Source organism: Mobula birostris, chromosome 10, assembly GCF_030028105.1.
Source record: "Mobula birostris isolate sMobBir1 chromosome 10, sMobBir1.hap1, whole genome shotgun sequence".
NCBI classification, from domain to species: Eukaryota; Metazoa; Chordata; class Chondrichthyes; order Myliobatiformes; family Myliobatidae; genus Mobula; species Mobula birostris.
The window spans coordinates 16,423,144-16,437,782 of NC_092379.1; the positions used below are offsets into that span (position 1 = coordinate 16,423,144).

A 14,639-nucleotide genomic window follows, 5' to 3' on the forward strand; every position below is an offset into this window, starting at 1 on the left:
TACCTGTGACGCTATTTTTCAGATGTGGGTGCGTCTCGATTACAAACCACCCAGGTAATTCCTCCAGCCACTTTCACGTGCAGAGGTGTGGGAGGCAGCCCGTTCAGGTCTGTGTAGGGTGTTGGAAGGGTGTGCGTCCAATGCCAGAGGCTAATGCCAGGACCGCCCAGTCATGGAGGTAATCATTCTGACTCCCTCCCCGTGAGTAACAGATCAAGGCAACAAAGAAAGTACATGCCTAATGACTGGGTGACCTGGTTCCCTCTCATGTCCCACAAACGTTTCGGGGGGGGGGTGAAATCAGTGGGTTCATTCGCTATCTATAACTTTTACATGGGCACATGGGTGAAAGTAAAATGGAGGGTTAGATTGATCTTGGAGTAGGTTAGTCTGTGATCAATCTGCTTCTATCACCACCCCTGGCAGCATGTTCCCTGCACCCACCACTCTGTTGGGGAAAGAACTTCCCTCTTAAATCCCACACCGTTATGCTCCCATCACCTTGAAGCTATACCCTCCCCGCCCTGGGAAAATGCCTCTGGCTGTCCATTCTATCAATGCCTCTTCTTATCTCATACACCTCTACAAGTCACCTGTCATCCTCCTTTGCTCCAAAGAGAAAGCCCCAGCTTTCTCAAATTATTGGTTTACAGGTGGGAATGGGCCCTTCAAGCCATGCTGCCCAGCAATCCCCAATTTAATGGGGATTTTATGGAGGGATTTAAGGTGGGGGGGGTATATGGGAGGCAGGGTTTGAAGGTCGGCACAACATTGTGGGCTGAAGGGCCTGTATTGTGCTGTACTATTCTATGTTCTATGTTAATCCTAGCCTAGTCACGAGACAATTTACGGTAACCAATTAACCTGCCAACTGATTTGTCTTTGGGCTTTGGGAGAAAACCCACACGGTCACAGGGAGAACATACAAACTGCTTACAGGCAGCATCGGGAATTGAACCCAGGATGCCTGTACTGTAGAGTGTGGTGCTAACCACTATGCTCTGGTGCCATCTTCTTTAATCCAGACAGCATCCTGGTAAATCTCTTCTGCCTCCTCTTTGTAGCTTCCATACCTTTCCTATAACGAGGCATCCGGAACTGAATACAATACTCCCAGGTGTGATCTAACCAGGGTTTTGTAAAGTTGTGACATTACCTCTTGAACTCCATTCCCTTGTCCTGGGTTGGGTGAGAGACCCAGTCACACACAAGGACAGAGCTCCCACCTACACAGCACAGTCCGTCTGCAGGACCTGCCCCAGGCTAGGACAGGCCAAACCCTACAATGGCCAAGGTCACCACCTCAGTGAATGGTCTGGGGGAGAGGGAGACAGGGTCCCAGTGACACTGGGCTGTATTGTGGGTCCCTGGACACAGGGCGGGGGGGGGGTGACCAGAGACTGGGCTGTACGTAGTGCGGCTCTTAGTCCCTCAACTAACGAAGGCCAACACACCGTATGTCTTCTTAACAACCCTATCAACTTGCGCTGCAACTTTGAGAGATCTTTGGACGTGAAGCCAAAGATTGCTGTTTCCCTCCACACTGCTAAAAATCCTGTATTCTGTCTTTGAGTTTGACCTTCCAAAGTGAATCACTTCACACTTTTCCGGCCATAACTCCTACAACTAATTCGACAGCAGGAATAACCTAGGAGGAACAGGTGACCTGAAGCCCAGGATGGAACGGAAGCTCGGCACAGACTGACTGACCTGTTTTGCTGACTGCTATGAGGGGTGATCTGCAACAGGCAGCTTTTCTCCCCCCAGGGTGTAAATGTCAAAAACAGAAGGGCAGTGGCTTCAGGTGAAAGGGGTAAGTTCAAAAGAGGGTGATGGTGGAGGCGGATACGATAGAGGCGTTATAGACATGCAGGAAGAAGGGACTTGGTTTATTTTGGCACCACGGTCAGCACAGACGCCGTGGGCCTGACCCTACGCAGTATTGTCTGTAAAACGGAACAGCGCTCCAAACCAGGGTTAAAATCATTTACCCTTTATTGTTAAATCAACATAAAATTAATTTCCACTGTTAAATAGAAGGCATGATACAGCAAGCATAGCGATTAGTGTGATCCGACAAGCGAAGGAGCTGTGTGCAAACCCACTGCCACAGCTCAGTCCAGTACCACAGAATGCACCACCCAACCCCTCACCCACAGGAATGGGGGAGGAGGGGAACACCGACCCACCAATGGGGAGTTAGAGAAAACAATCCAATTGGTGGGGGGAAGAACAGAGGTAGACTAATCCACCAGTGGGGTGACAGATAGACTGATCCACCAATGGGGAGGACAGAGATAGACCGATCCACTAATGAGGTGGGGGGGGGGACAGAGGTAGACCAATCCACCAATGGGAAGACAGAAACCAATGCACCATGGTGGGGGGAAGAGAGACAAGATAGATTGATCCACCAATGGGGCACAGAAATACACAAGTTTACCAATGGGGGAATAGAGATACATCGATCCACCAACGGGGAGACAGAGATACACTGATCAACCAATAGGAACCAGACACCCTTAAAGGAGCGCCAATTACCCATGATGCCTTTCAACGACTGAAGCCACACAGGCCCACATCCGCCATGGGAAACACTGATCCCACAGCCCTGCGCACAGCGGATAGGCCAGTGCCAGCCCATTCCCTTGTCCTGGGTTGGGTGGGAGACCCAGTCACACGAGGACAGAGCTCAGAAACCCCGGAGCTCCCACCTGCACAGCACGGTCCATCTGCAGGACCTGCCCCCGGCTAGGACAGGCCAAACCCAACACCGGCTGGAGTCACTACCTTGGTGAATGGTCTGGGGGAGAGGGAGACAGGGTCCCGGTGACACTGGGCTGTAGTGTGGGTCCCCGGACACAAGGCAGGGGGAAGTGGGGGGTGGTGGGTGACCAGAAACTGGGCTGTAGTATGGGTCACCAGACACAGGTTAGGGGGAGAGAGGGTGACTGGATCCCGGGCTATAGTGCAGGTCACCAGACACAGGGCGGGGAGCGGTGGGGGGGGGCGGGGGCAGCGACCGGACACTGAGCTGTAGCACGGGTCACTGAACACAGGGACACAGGGTAGGGAAAGAGGGAGTGACCAGAGACTGGGCTGTAGTGCAGGTCACCAGACACAGGGTGGGGAGCGGAGGGGGCGGGGGCAGCGACCGGACACTGAGCTGTAGGACGGGTCACTGGACACAGGGTAGGGAAACAGGGAGTGACCAGAGACTGGGCTGTAGTGCAGGTCACCAGACACAGGGCGGGGAGTGAGGGGAGGGTGCGGCGACCGGACACTGAGCTGTAGCACGGGTCACTGGGCACAGGCTCCTCGGAAAATCGCCGCGTGGTCCCTCAGTCCGTCAGTTTGCTCCTCAGTGCATTGAGTGGCTCCATCTAGGATGTGCAGTTTCCCGATGATTCCAGGGTCCGGGACCCTTTCGCTGATCAGGAGAAGTTCTGGATGGGGTGACTGACCCTCATGCAACCCCAGTAGCAGGCCCGTACCAGGCAACAGACGCTCAGGATGATGGGCACTGCCCAGGCAGCATAGATCCCGTGGTAGTGTCTGGCGTTCCTCCATGTCGTCGCCTGCGGAGCAGATTCAGAATGTCACAGGTCACACAGCAGGGAAAGAGGCCATTCGGCCCAAATGGTCCATGCTAACCAAGATTCCCTGTCCACTCTGTCCCATCTCCCTCCTTTCTTATCCATGTACCTGTCCAACTGTCTCTTAAATGTTGGTAATGTACCACTTCCTCTGACAGCTCATTCCATATGCAGACCACCCCTCCGGTTCCTATTAAATCTTTCCGTTTTCACCTTAAACCTGTGCCCTCTGCTTCTTGATTCCCCTACCCTGGGGAAAAAGACTGTGGGCGTGTACCCTATTTGTGCCCCTCGTGTTTTTATATACCTCCAGAGGATCATCCCTCAGTCTCCCACACTCCAAGGACTGAAGTCCCAGTCTGTTCAACCCCTCTCCACAACTCTGTTCCTCAAGTCCCGGTAACATCCTCGTAAATCTCCTCCGCTCTCTCTCCAGCTTAATGGCATCTTTCCTACGGCAGGGCGGCCAGAACTGAACACAACACTCCTCAGTGTGGCCTCAGACACAGAAACAGAAAAAATTATGGAAGGGATAGATAAGATAGAGGCAGGAAAGTTGTTTCCACTGGTAGGTGAGACCAGAACTAGGAGACATAGCCTCAAGATTCGAGGGAGTAGAGATGGAGATCAGGAGGAACTGCTTTTCTCAGAGAATTCTCTGCCCAATGAAGCGGTGGAGGTTACCTCAGTAAATATATTTAAGAAAAGGTTAGATAGATTTTTGCATAGTATGGGATTAAGGGTTATGGGGGAAGGGCAGGAGGGTGGGTGGAGATGAGTCCATGGTCAGATCAGCCATGATCTTACTGAGTGGCAGAACAAGCTTGACAGGCCAGATTGCCCACTATTTCTTACGTTCAGCAACGTCTTGTATAACTGCAGCATGTCCCAACTCCAGCTCTCAGTGCCCTGACTGATGAAGGCCAGCACCTGTCTACTTCACTTTCGGGGAACCATGTACCTGTATCCCTGGGCACTTCTGCTCTGCGATGCTCCCCAGGTCTCTGCTGTTCACTGTGAAAGTCCAGCCCCATTTGTCTTCCCAAAGTGCAACACCTCGTACTTATCCAAATTAAATTCCATTTGCCATTTCCCGACCCACTGACCCAGCCGATTAACGTCCTGCTGTAAATCCTGATAACCATCTTCACTGTCAATGACAGCACCGATTGTAGTGTCCTCCGCAAACTTACTAACCCTGCCTTGTACCTGCTCGTATAGATGACAAACAGCAATGGGCCCAGCCCCGAACCCTGGGGAACACCGTTAGTCACGGGGTCTCTGGGGGAGGGTGGTTACAGTCCGAGAAACAACCTCCCACCTTCTCCTTCTGCTTCCTATCATTGACTCTCGCATAGATGGACCATCAGAATCGGAATCAGGTTTATTATCACTGGCATGTGACGTGAAATTTAAGCAGTTCCCACAGGAACAATCAGCCTTCCCCTCAACCATCACAGACCTTCCTCAGAGGGAGGCATCTTCGGCCCCTCCTGATAACTCAGAAGCCCCACACCAGGCAACATCCCGGTCAGACCCCACTCCAGTGCAGTCATGAGCAGGGTCAGAGGGCAGCGTATTGATCAGCAGGTGAGAGGGTCAAAGAGCAGAGTATTGATCGGGTGACAGGGTCAGAGGGCAGCGTATTGATCAGCAGGTGAGAGGGTCAAAGAGCAGAGTATTGATCGGGTGACAGGGTCAGAGGGCAGAGTATTGATCAGCAGGTGAGAGGGTCAAAGAGCAGAGTATTGAACGGGTGACAGGGTCAGAGGGCAGCGTATTGATCAGCAGGTGAGAGGGTCAAAGAGCAGAGTATTGATCGGGTGACAGGGTCAGAGGGCAGAGTATTGATCAGCAGGTGAGAGGGTCAAAGAGCAGAGTATTGATCGGGTGACAGGGTCAGAGGGCAGAGTATTGATCAGCAGGTGAGAGGGTCAAAGAGCAGGGTATTGATCGGGTGACAGGGTCAGAAGGCAGAGTATTGATCAGGTGACAGGGTCAGAGGGTCAAAGAGCAGGGTATTGATCGGGTGACAGGGTCAGAGGGCAGAGTATTGATCAGGTCAAAGAGCAGGGTATTGATTGGGTGACAGGGTCAGAGGGCAGAGTATTGATCAGCAGGTGAGAGGGTCAAAGAACAGGGTATTGATCGGTGACAGGGTCAGAGGGCAGAGTATTGATCAAGTGACTGGGTCAGAGGGCAGAGTATTGATTAGGTCAGAGGGTCAAAGAGCAAGGTATTGATCAGGTGACAGGGTCAGAGAGCAGAGTATTGATCAGGTCAGAGGGTCAAAGAGCAGGGTATTGATCGGGTGACGGTCAGAGGGCAGAGTATTGATCAGGTCAGAGGTCAAAGAGCAGGGTATTGATCGGGTGACAGGATCAGAGGGCAGAGTATTGATCAGCAGGTGAGAGGGTCAAAGAACAGGGTATTGATCAGTGACAGGGTCAGAGGGCAGAGTATTGATCAAGTGACAGGGTCAGAGGGCAGGGTATTGATCAGGTCAGAGGGTCAAAGAGCAGGGTATTGATCGGGTGACAGGGTCAGAGGGCAGAGTATTGATCAGACACCTCAGGATAGAGTGATAGCTGAGAATTGATCAGATTTCAGCGGCCACACGTCTGACCCACTGCCAAGCAACACTTACTGTCACTACAGCCGATACGATGGCCAACAGGAGTCCGAGGCTGAAGATCCAAAGGCACCGTTTGCGGGGATACCTCCTCCCGATGGAAGATCTGGGAAACGAGACGGGAGAGCTCAGTGCACGATGTAAAGGAAGCAAAGGAGAAAACCCTGTTACAACAGACGGCTGTACTGGGAGCTGGCGGTGGGTCTGAAAGTGGAAAAGGCCGTTCCACCCATCAGTGTTGGCCCTCCCAGAATGCCCATCAATCCCTCTCCCCAATTCTCACAGTGGGGATATAGCAGAGGGGCGTAGGCAGGGGGCAGAGAGTTGTTTGGGGTGGTGACAGACAGCCATGGAGTAACAGGTGGATTTGGGGGAGTGGGGGTGGGTGTGGAGAGTTGTGGGGTTGAGGAAAGGTGACCGTGAGGTGCATGGAAATAAGGCTCCGGAAGGCAAGGGAGTGGTAGAGGGTGGAGGAGAGGGGAGTTGCGAGAGAAAGGGGAGGGAAAGGGGGCAAAGTAGAGGTGAAGGACTGGGAGGGGGAGCGGTACGAGCAAGTAGGGATGGGGGAGAGGGGAGGGGGTGGAAGGGGGTTTGGCAGTTGCCGTGGGGGAGAAGGGAAGGGGGTGGTGGAGTTATGAGGCCTGGCGTCCAGCAGACGGGGATCGGCGTCATACTCACACATGACGACAATGTGGACAGCGAGCGAGGGTCCGGTCCGTGAACTCCCTCCACTGCAACACAGAGAGAACCACTGAGACGGTCCCTCAACCCTCACGTCGCCCTCCACCTCCACATCCTCCTCCTCACCCTTCCCCTCACAATCCCTGCCTCACCCCTCACATCCCCTCCCTCACCCCTCCCCTCACATCCCCACCCTCACTCCTCACATGGCCCTTCACCTGCCCCCGCCCACCTCACCCTCACCCAAACGTCCACCTCCACACCCTTCCCCTCACATCCCCTGCCTCACCCTTACCAGGAAGGTGTGCTTGCAGTGGCCACAGATGACGCGGACCCCGGGAGGCTGTGGTTCAGGCTCAGGACTGCTGGGCCCCGCGCGCACAGGCCCCAGGTTGATGATCCGTTTACTGGGGGGGAGAGCAGACAGCAGTCAGCGCAATGTATACCCCAGACAGGTGGGCCCATCAGACCACCATCCTCTCAAACCCCATGGTCCATCACCACTCCCCCACACATGGTGTATCTCAGTGCCTCTCCCTCTCTCTGTATACTGAATGATATCTCCCCTTCCCCCTCTCTCTCTCAGGGGAGATCCCTACACTGGCTGGCGTCTCGCGGGGGAGATCCGTACACTGGCCGGCGTCTCGCGGGGGAGATCCGTACACTGGCCGGCGTCTCGCGGGGGAGATCCGTACACTGGCCGGCGTCTCATGGGGGAGATCCGTACACTTGCCGGCGTCTCGTGGGGGAGATCCGTACACTGACCAGTGTCTTTCATTCCCTCTCTCTCAAGGGAGATCCCTACACTGGCCGGTGTCTCGCATGGGAGATCCGTACACTGACCAGGGTCTCTCATTCCCTCTCTCTCAGGGGAGATCCCTACACTGGCTTGCGTCTCGCGGGGGAGATCCGTACACTGGCCGGCGTCTCGCGGGGGAGATCCGTACACTGACCAGGGTCTCTCATTCCCTCTCTCTCAGGGGAGATCCCTACACTGGCTGGTGTCTCGCGGGGGAGATCCCTACACTGGCTGGCGTCTCGCGGGGGAGATCCGTACACTGGCCGGCGTCTCGCGGGGGAGATCCGTACACTGGCCGGCGTCTCGCGGGGGAGATCCGTACACTGGCCGGCGTCTCATGGGGGAGATCCGTACTCTTGCCGGCGTCTCGTGGGGGAGATCCGTACACCGACCAGTGTCTTTCATTCCCTCTCTCTCAAGGGAGATCCCTACACTGGCCGGTGTCTCGCAGGGGAGATCCGTACACTGACCAGGGTCTCTCATTCCCTCTCTCTCAGGGGAGATCCCTACACTGGCTGGTGTCTCGCGGGGGAGATCCGTACACTGGCCGGCGTCTCGCGGGGGAAATCCGTACACTGGCCTGCGTCTCGCGGGGGAGATCCGTACACTGGCTGGTGTCTCGCGGGGGAGATCCGTACACTGACCAGGGTCTCTCATTCCCTCTCTCTCAGGGGAGATCCGTACACTGGCCGGTGTCTCGCGGGGGAGATCCGTACACTGGCCTGCGTCTCGCGGGGGAGATCCGTACACTGGCCGGCGTCTCGCGGGGGAGATCCGTACACTGACCAGGGTCTTTCATTCCCTCTCTCTCAAGGGAGATCCCTACACTGGCCGGTGTCTCGCAGGGGAGATCCGTACACTGACCAGGGTCTCTCATTCCCTCTCTCTCAGGGGAGATCCCTACACTGGCCTGCGTCTCGCGGGGGAGATCCGTACACTGGCCTGCGTCTCGCGGGGGAGATCCGTACACTGGCCGGCGTCTCGCGGGGGAGATCCGTACACTGACCAGGGTCTCTCATTCCCTCTCTCTCAGGGGAGATCCGTACACTGGCCGGTGTCTCGCGGGGGAGATCCGTACACTGGCCGGTGTCTCGCGGGGGAGATCCGTACACTGGCTGGTGTCTCGCGGGGGAGATCCGTACACTGGCTGGTGTCTCGCGGGGGAGATCCGTACACTGGCCGGTGTCTCGCAGGGGAGATCTGTACACTGACCAGCGTCTGTCTGTCTGTCTCTATAAAACGCCCCCCAGCACCGCGGGCCGATACCTGTACTTTTAACGGTGCTCTCACCAGTACGGCCGGGGACAAGCGATCCTCTGCGAGGTGACCTTGCAGATGAGAAGACAGTTGCAGGGACACCGGACATACTTCTTCCCCACGGGGGCATTCTTTATGGGCTGTGCAGGGGAGGGAAAGAGGAGGATGAGCCTGGGGAGATGAACCCGGGTGCACGACAGAACGAGTCACCCCCCCAACCGCCTCGGCGGCAGCCCTCACCGTGGCTTCGTTGCAGACGCCACACTTGACGACGTGCTGCTGCATCTTGCCCTCCACGTTGATGAGGGACTGGCAGACCCGGCAGTTGATCATCGGGGCACTGCCACTCTCAGGGCTGGTCATCGGGGAGTACGGCGGGGGGTCCTCGCCGGGCAGGAGTGTGGGGGCTGTGGCCGGTGTCTCGGGGAACTCCGCAAAACCTGGTAAACAACAGGAACACAGGACGGGCATCAATGGCACCGCGCAACGGGCTGAGGGGAGAGGGGAGGTCTTCAGTTCACACAACAATGGGCTACGTACGGCACTGTGTCAGTCACACTACAACAGGCTACCTACAGTACAGACAGAGGGATTGCACATCAGGCCTGTACAGTACAGGCGGGGATGATGGCAGTCACTACAGAAGAACAGAATGCACACACTACAGGCAGAGGGGGCAACAGTCGCACTGCATAACAACCTACATATAATACAGGCATACGGACTGTCAGGCTCTGCACTTGAACGGGCTATATACAGTACAGGGGAAGGGGCTGTAAATCTCACTGCACAACGGTCACTGTATGGTACTGGCTGAGTAGATGTCACACTGTACACAGTCTCCATACAGTACAGGCTGAGGGGATGTCAGTCACACTGTACAGAGTCTCCATACAATACAGGCTACGGGCATCAGTCACACTGTACAGAGTCTCCGTACAATACAGGGTAAGGGGACGTCAGTCACACTGTACACAGACTGTACAGTATAGGCTGAGGGGAATGTCAGTTATATTGTACTACAGCCTCCGTACAATACAGGCTACGAGGATGTCAGTAACAATGCACAACAGTCTCCATACAATACAGGCTAAGGGGACGTCAGTCACACTGTACACAGTCTCTGTACAGTACAGGCTGAGGGGATGTCAGTCACACTGTACAGTCTCCATACAGTACAGGCTATGAGGATGTCAGTCACACTGTACACAGACTCTGTACAGTACAGGCTGAGGGGATGTCAGTCACACTGTACACCGACTCTGTACAGTACAGGCTGAGGGGATGTCAGTGACACTGTACAGAGTCTCTGTACAGTACAGGCTGAGGGGATGTCAGTCACACTGTACAGTCTCCATACAGTACAGGCTATGAGGATGTCAGTCACACTGTACACAGACTCTGTACAGTACAGGCTGAGGGGATGTCAGTCACACTGTACACCGACTCTGTACAGTACAGGCTGAGGGGATGTCAGTTGTATTACACAACCGTCTCCTCCATACAACACAGGCTGAGAGGATGTCAGTCACACTGTACTACAGTCTCCGCACATTAGCCAGGAGACGTCAGTCACACTGTACAGGCAGTGTTAGCATCAGTAGTGCCAATCCTCCCATCCTACTCTCCTCCTGCAGCGCCTAACATCACCTGCGAATAGATTGAACCTCTGCCTGTTTACCCTCCCTTCCATCTGATCCTGGTCTCCAACTATGGTCCTGCCCCACCACAACCCTGTACATTGGCAAGGTGGGGGACAATCTCCATCTGGTATTACACCGAGGTGGTGAAGAGGAAGGAGGGGTGGGGAAAGGACAGCAATGAAGGGAGAGAAGGGAGAGTGAAAGTGATGGGGGGGGGGAGACCTCACCTGTCCCATCTTCTCTGGGCCCCAATCAGTGTTGGGAGAGCAGGGGGCCAACAGAGTGTGTGGGTGTGACCATAGGGAAACAGCAGGTTTATAAAGTTGGGGGGGGGCAGGGCTGCACAGGACAGGACGGCCCCACAGCTGTATCTGTAGGAATGAAACAAAATGGGGCTAAAGGGGAAGCGGCAGAGCTAATAGGGAAACGGCAGGTAGTAGGCGGGTCCGAAGAGTGGATGGGCAGGGATAATGGAGAAGGGGCAAGTCTATTGGTCTCCTGGGTGGGGCTAACAGAGAAGGGACAGAGCAACACTCACAACACGCTGGAGGAACTCAGCAGGTCGGGCAGCATCCATGGAAAAGATCGGTCAACATTTCGGGCCGGAGCCCTTCGTCAGGACTGTAGGGGGAAGGGGCAGAGGCCCTATAAAGAAGGTGGGGGGAGGGTGGGAAGGAGAAGGCTGGTCAGTTCCAGGTGAAAAACCAGTAAGGGGAAAGATCAAGGGGTGGGGGAGGGGAGGCAGGGAGGGGATAGGCAGGAAAGGTGAAGAAGGAATAGGGGAAAACACAATGGGTAGTGGAAGGAGGCGCTTATCCCTATAAGCGTAAGTGCTACACCTGTCCCTACACCTCCACTCTCACCACCATTCAGGGCCCAAAACAGTCCTTCCAAGTGAGGCAACACTTCACTTGTGAGTCTGTTGGGGTCATCTATTGTATCCGGTGTTCCCAGTGCAGCCTCCTCTACATCGGTGAAACCCGACGCAGATTGGAGGACCGCTTTGTCGAGCACCTCTGCTCTGTCCGCCACAACAGACAGGATCTCCCGGTTGCCACCCACTTCAACATTCCCATTTGGATATGTCCATACATGGCCTCCTCTACTGCCATGATGAGGTTAACCTCAGGTTGGAGGAGCAACACCTCATATACCATCTGGGTAGTCTCCAGCCCCTTGGTATGAACATAGAATTCTCCAACTTCCGGTAATTCCCTCTCCCTCCCTTCCCCTATCCCTATGTCACTCTGCCCCCTCCCCCAGCTGCCTATCACCTCCCTCATGGTTCTGCCTCCTTCTACTACCCATTGTGCTTTCCCCTATTCCTTCTTCACCTTTCCTGCCTATCCCCTCCCTGCCTCCCCTCCCCCACCCCGTTATCTTTCCCCTTACTGGTTTTTCACCTGGAACCTACCAGCCTTCTCCTTCCCACCCTCCCCCCACCTTCTTTATAGGGCCTCTGCCCCTTCCCCTACAGTCCTGACGAAGGGTTCCGGCCCGAAACGTCGACCAATCTTTTCCATGGATGCTGCCCGACCTGCGGAGTTCCTCCAGCGTGTTGTGAGTGTTGCTTTGATCCCAGCATCTGCAGAGTATTTTGTGTTTTGAGAAGGGACAGGGTCGCTGGAGAGGGGCGGGGCTAAAGGGAAGTGCGTGTAGTGGGCGGGGCCAAAGAGAAAGAGGGCGGGTCTCCTGGGTGGAGTGGGCGGGGCTGATGAGGAAGGGGCAGATAGTGGGCGTGTCCATACGGGGTGGAAAGGCGGGGCTAATGGGGAAGGAGAGTCGAGCGTCCCCAGGACCCGATGCTCACGTGATCCGCCCCCCCTTCCCTCTCCTCGGCCCGTACCCCGAGTTTCGGCCTCGCCTCACCTGCCGGCTTCGAGAGATGCACGAAGGGCGGGGTGGGGAGGCCAGGGCCGGGGGCCGGGGCCGAGGCCGAGACCCCGCCGCCCTCCTCCAACCCTCCGCCGGGCAGCAGCGGCGATCGCTCCCCGCTCCCGGCCATGGCGGCTGGCGTATGACCTCAACGCGCCGTCGCCCCCTGACGTCATCGCTATCGACCCGCCCCCAGGTCCCGTCCCTTTAAAGTGGGCGAGACCAGCTGGCTGATCCCTTTAAAGTGTGGCGACAGAAAAAGTCTCACTGCTGGACTCAGTGATTATGTTAGAGACTGAAATGAGGAGGTCCTGGCAGTGTTCTTTGACATTGAAAAAGCCTATGATATGATGTGGAAGGAAGGATTATTAATTAAACTGCACAAGATGGGGGTTGGTGGGAGAGTTTTTAATTGGATTAAAGATTTTTTGTTTGGTAGAAAAAATCAAAACAGTACATAGTGGAAAATGGCACACCTCAAGGTAGTGTGATTAGCCCGTTACTTTTCATCATTATGATCAATGATGTCTTCACAAAGGTACCAGTGGATATAGGTAGGTCACTGTTTGCGGATGATGGGACCTTGTGGAAAAGAGGCAGGAACATGGACCATATAATCAGGAAACTACAAGAAGCAATTGATGAAGTGGTGGAGTGGGGTTATGATTGGGGATGTAGATTTTCAGTAGATAAAACTCAAATTGTATTTTTTACCAGGAGAAGGGTTGAGGTAGGGAAGAAGTTAAGGATGTATGGGGTTGAATTAGAAAGGGTTGCATCATTTAAATTTCTGGGAGTTATATTTGATTCACGATTAACATGGGCAGACCATATCAGGAAAGTTGAGGAGAAATGTAAAAAAGTAATAAATGTGATGAGATGTTTGACTGGTAGGGAATGGGGAGCAAGTTGTTCAGCTTTGAAGAGAATGTATGTGGCTTTAGTGAGATCTGTATTGGATTATGGAAATATAGTATATGGATCAGCAGCTAGGTCTCTTATAAGGAAACTGGATGTGATTCAGGCTCAGGCCTTGAGAGTGTGCAGTGGGGCTTTTAAAACATCACCAGTGTCAGCCCTACAGGTAGAAATGGGAATAATGCCTTTGGAACTAAGAAGGATGCAACTGATGGCAAACTACTGGGCTAACTTGCAGGGGCACAATGATTCTCACCCTACTAAAGGAGTGTTGCAGCAGTGCTGGGAAAATGGGAGGTTTCAGAGGGATACCTTTAGTCGGGTAGGGAATGATATCACGAAAGAATGTGGAGTATTTGATCTGAGGATAAGTCCTTCAGTAGTTTATCCGGTTGTATCTCCATGGAAGCTTGTATGGCCTGACATAGACTGGCATTTGTTAGAGGTAAAAAGGAAAGAAAGATATAAAACAGATTTGGTAAATGCATTTAACTGTCATGTGATGGAAAAGTATAGTGATTATACTCACATTTATACGGATGGTGCGAAGGAACCTGAAGCAGGAGTGACAGGGTTTGGGGTGGTCATACTAGCAAAAGAAATTGGAATCAGCAGAAGAACATCTAATAAGTTAGGGGTGTTTACAGTGGAGATGCTGGCAGTGTTGGTTGCGTTGCAATGGGTGCAGAAAGCCAGACAAGCCAAAGCATTGATATGTTCAGATTCATCCTCAGTTCTAGCAAGTTTAAGGTCTTTTCACACAAACAGTCGGCAAAATGTACTTTATGAAGTCCTTCAGTTAATGACAAGAATTGCAAATCAGGGAGTTCAGGTAAAATTTCTATGGGTTCCAGCACATGTAGGGGTGAAGGGGAATGAGAGGGTGGATGAGTTGGCAAAGAGGGCGTTAAAGAAAGAAAATGTGGAAATGCACATTAGTGTCAGTAAAGCAGAGGTTAAGTGTGTAATCTGGGCAAAAGTCAACCGAATGTGGCAAGAAAGATGGGACAGGGAGGGGAAAGGGAGGCATTTATATCAAATACAAAAGAGTGTTGCAGTTACTAGGATAGTTAATGGAAACAGAAGAGAGGAAAGTATGTGGACTAGGTTAAGGCTGGGGCATTGTGCATTAAACAAAACATTGAAAATGATAGGGAAACACCAGACAGGATTGTGTGAGGAATGTCAGGAAGAGGAGTCAGTAGAACATGTAGTTTTGTGTTGCAGGAAGTATGGGA

At 53.7% G+C, this 14,639-nt stretch overlaps 1 protein-coding gene across 1 annotated transcript; it reads right to left on the reverse strand.

The window, feature by feature from the left end:
• Nucleotides 1-1,977: 1,977 nt before the first annotated feature.
• LOC140203843 (type 1 phosphatidylinositol 4,5-bisphosphate 4-phosphatase-like) lies at nucleotides 1,978-12,636 on the reverse strand. Its single transcript, XM_072269974.1, has 7 exons — nucleotides 12,478-12,636; nucleotides 9,206-9,405; nucleotides 8,999-9,105; nucleotides 7,205-7,316; nucleotides 6,907-6,959; nucleotides 6,244-6,334; nucleotides 1,978-3,578 (listed from the first exon to the last, which is right to left on the reverse strand). Exons 1-7 carry the CDS (start codon nucleotides 12,611-12,613, stop codon nucleotides 3,435-3,437), a joined length of 843 nt encoding a protein of 280 aa, XP_072126075.1. The 5' UTR covers nucleotides 12,614-12,636; the 3' UTR covers nucleotides 1,978-3,434.
• Between the last annotated feature and the right edge of the window lie 2,003 nt (nucleotides 12,637-14,639).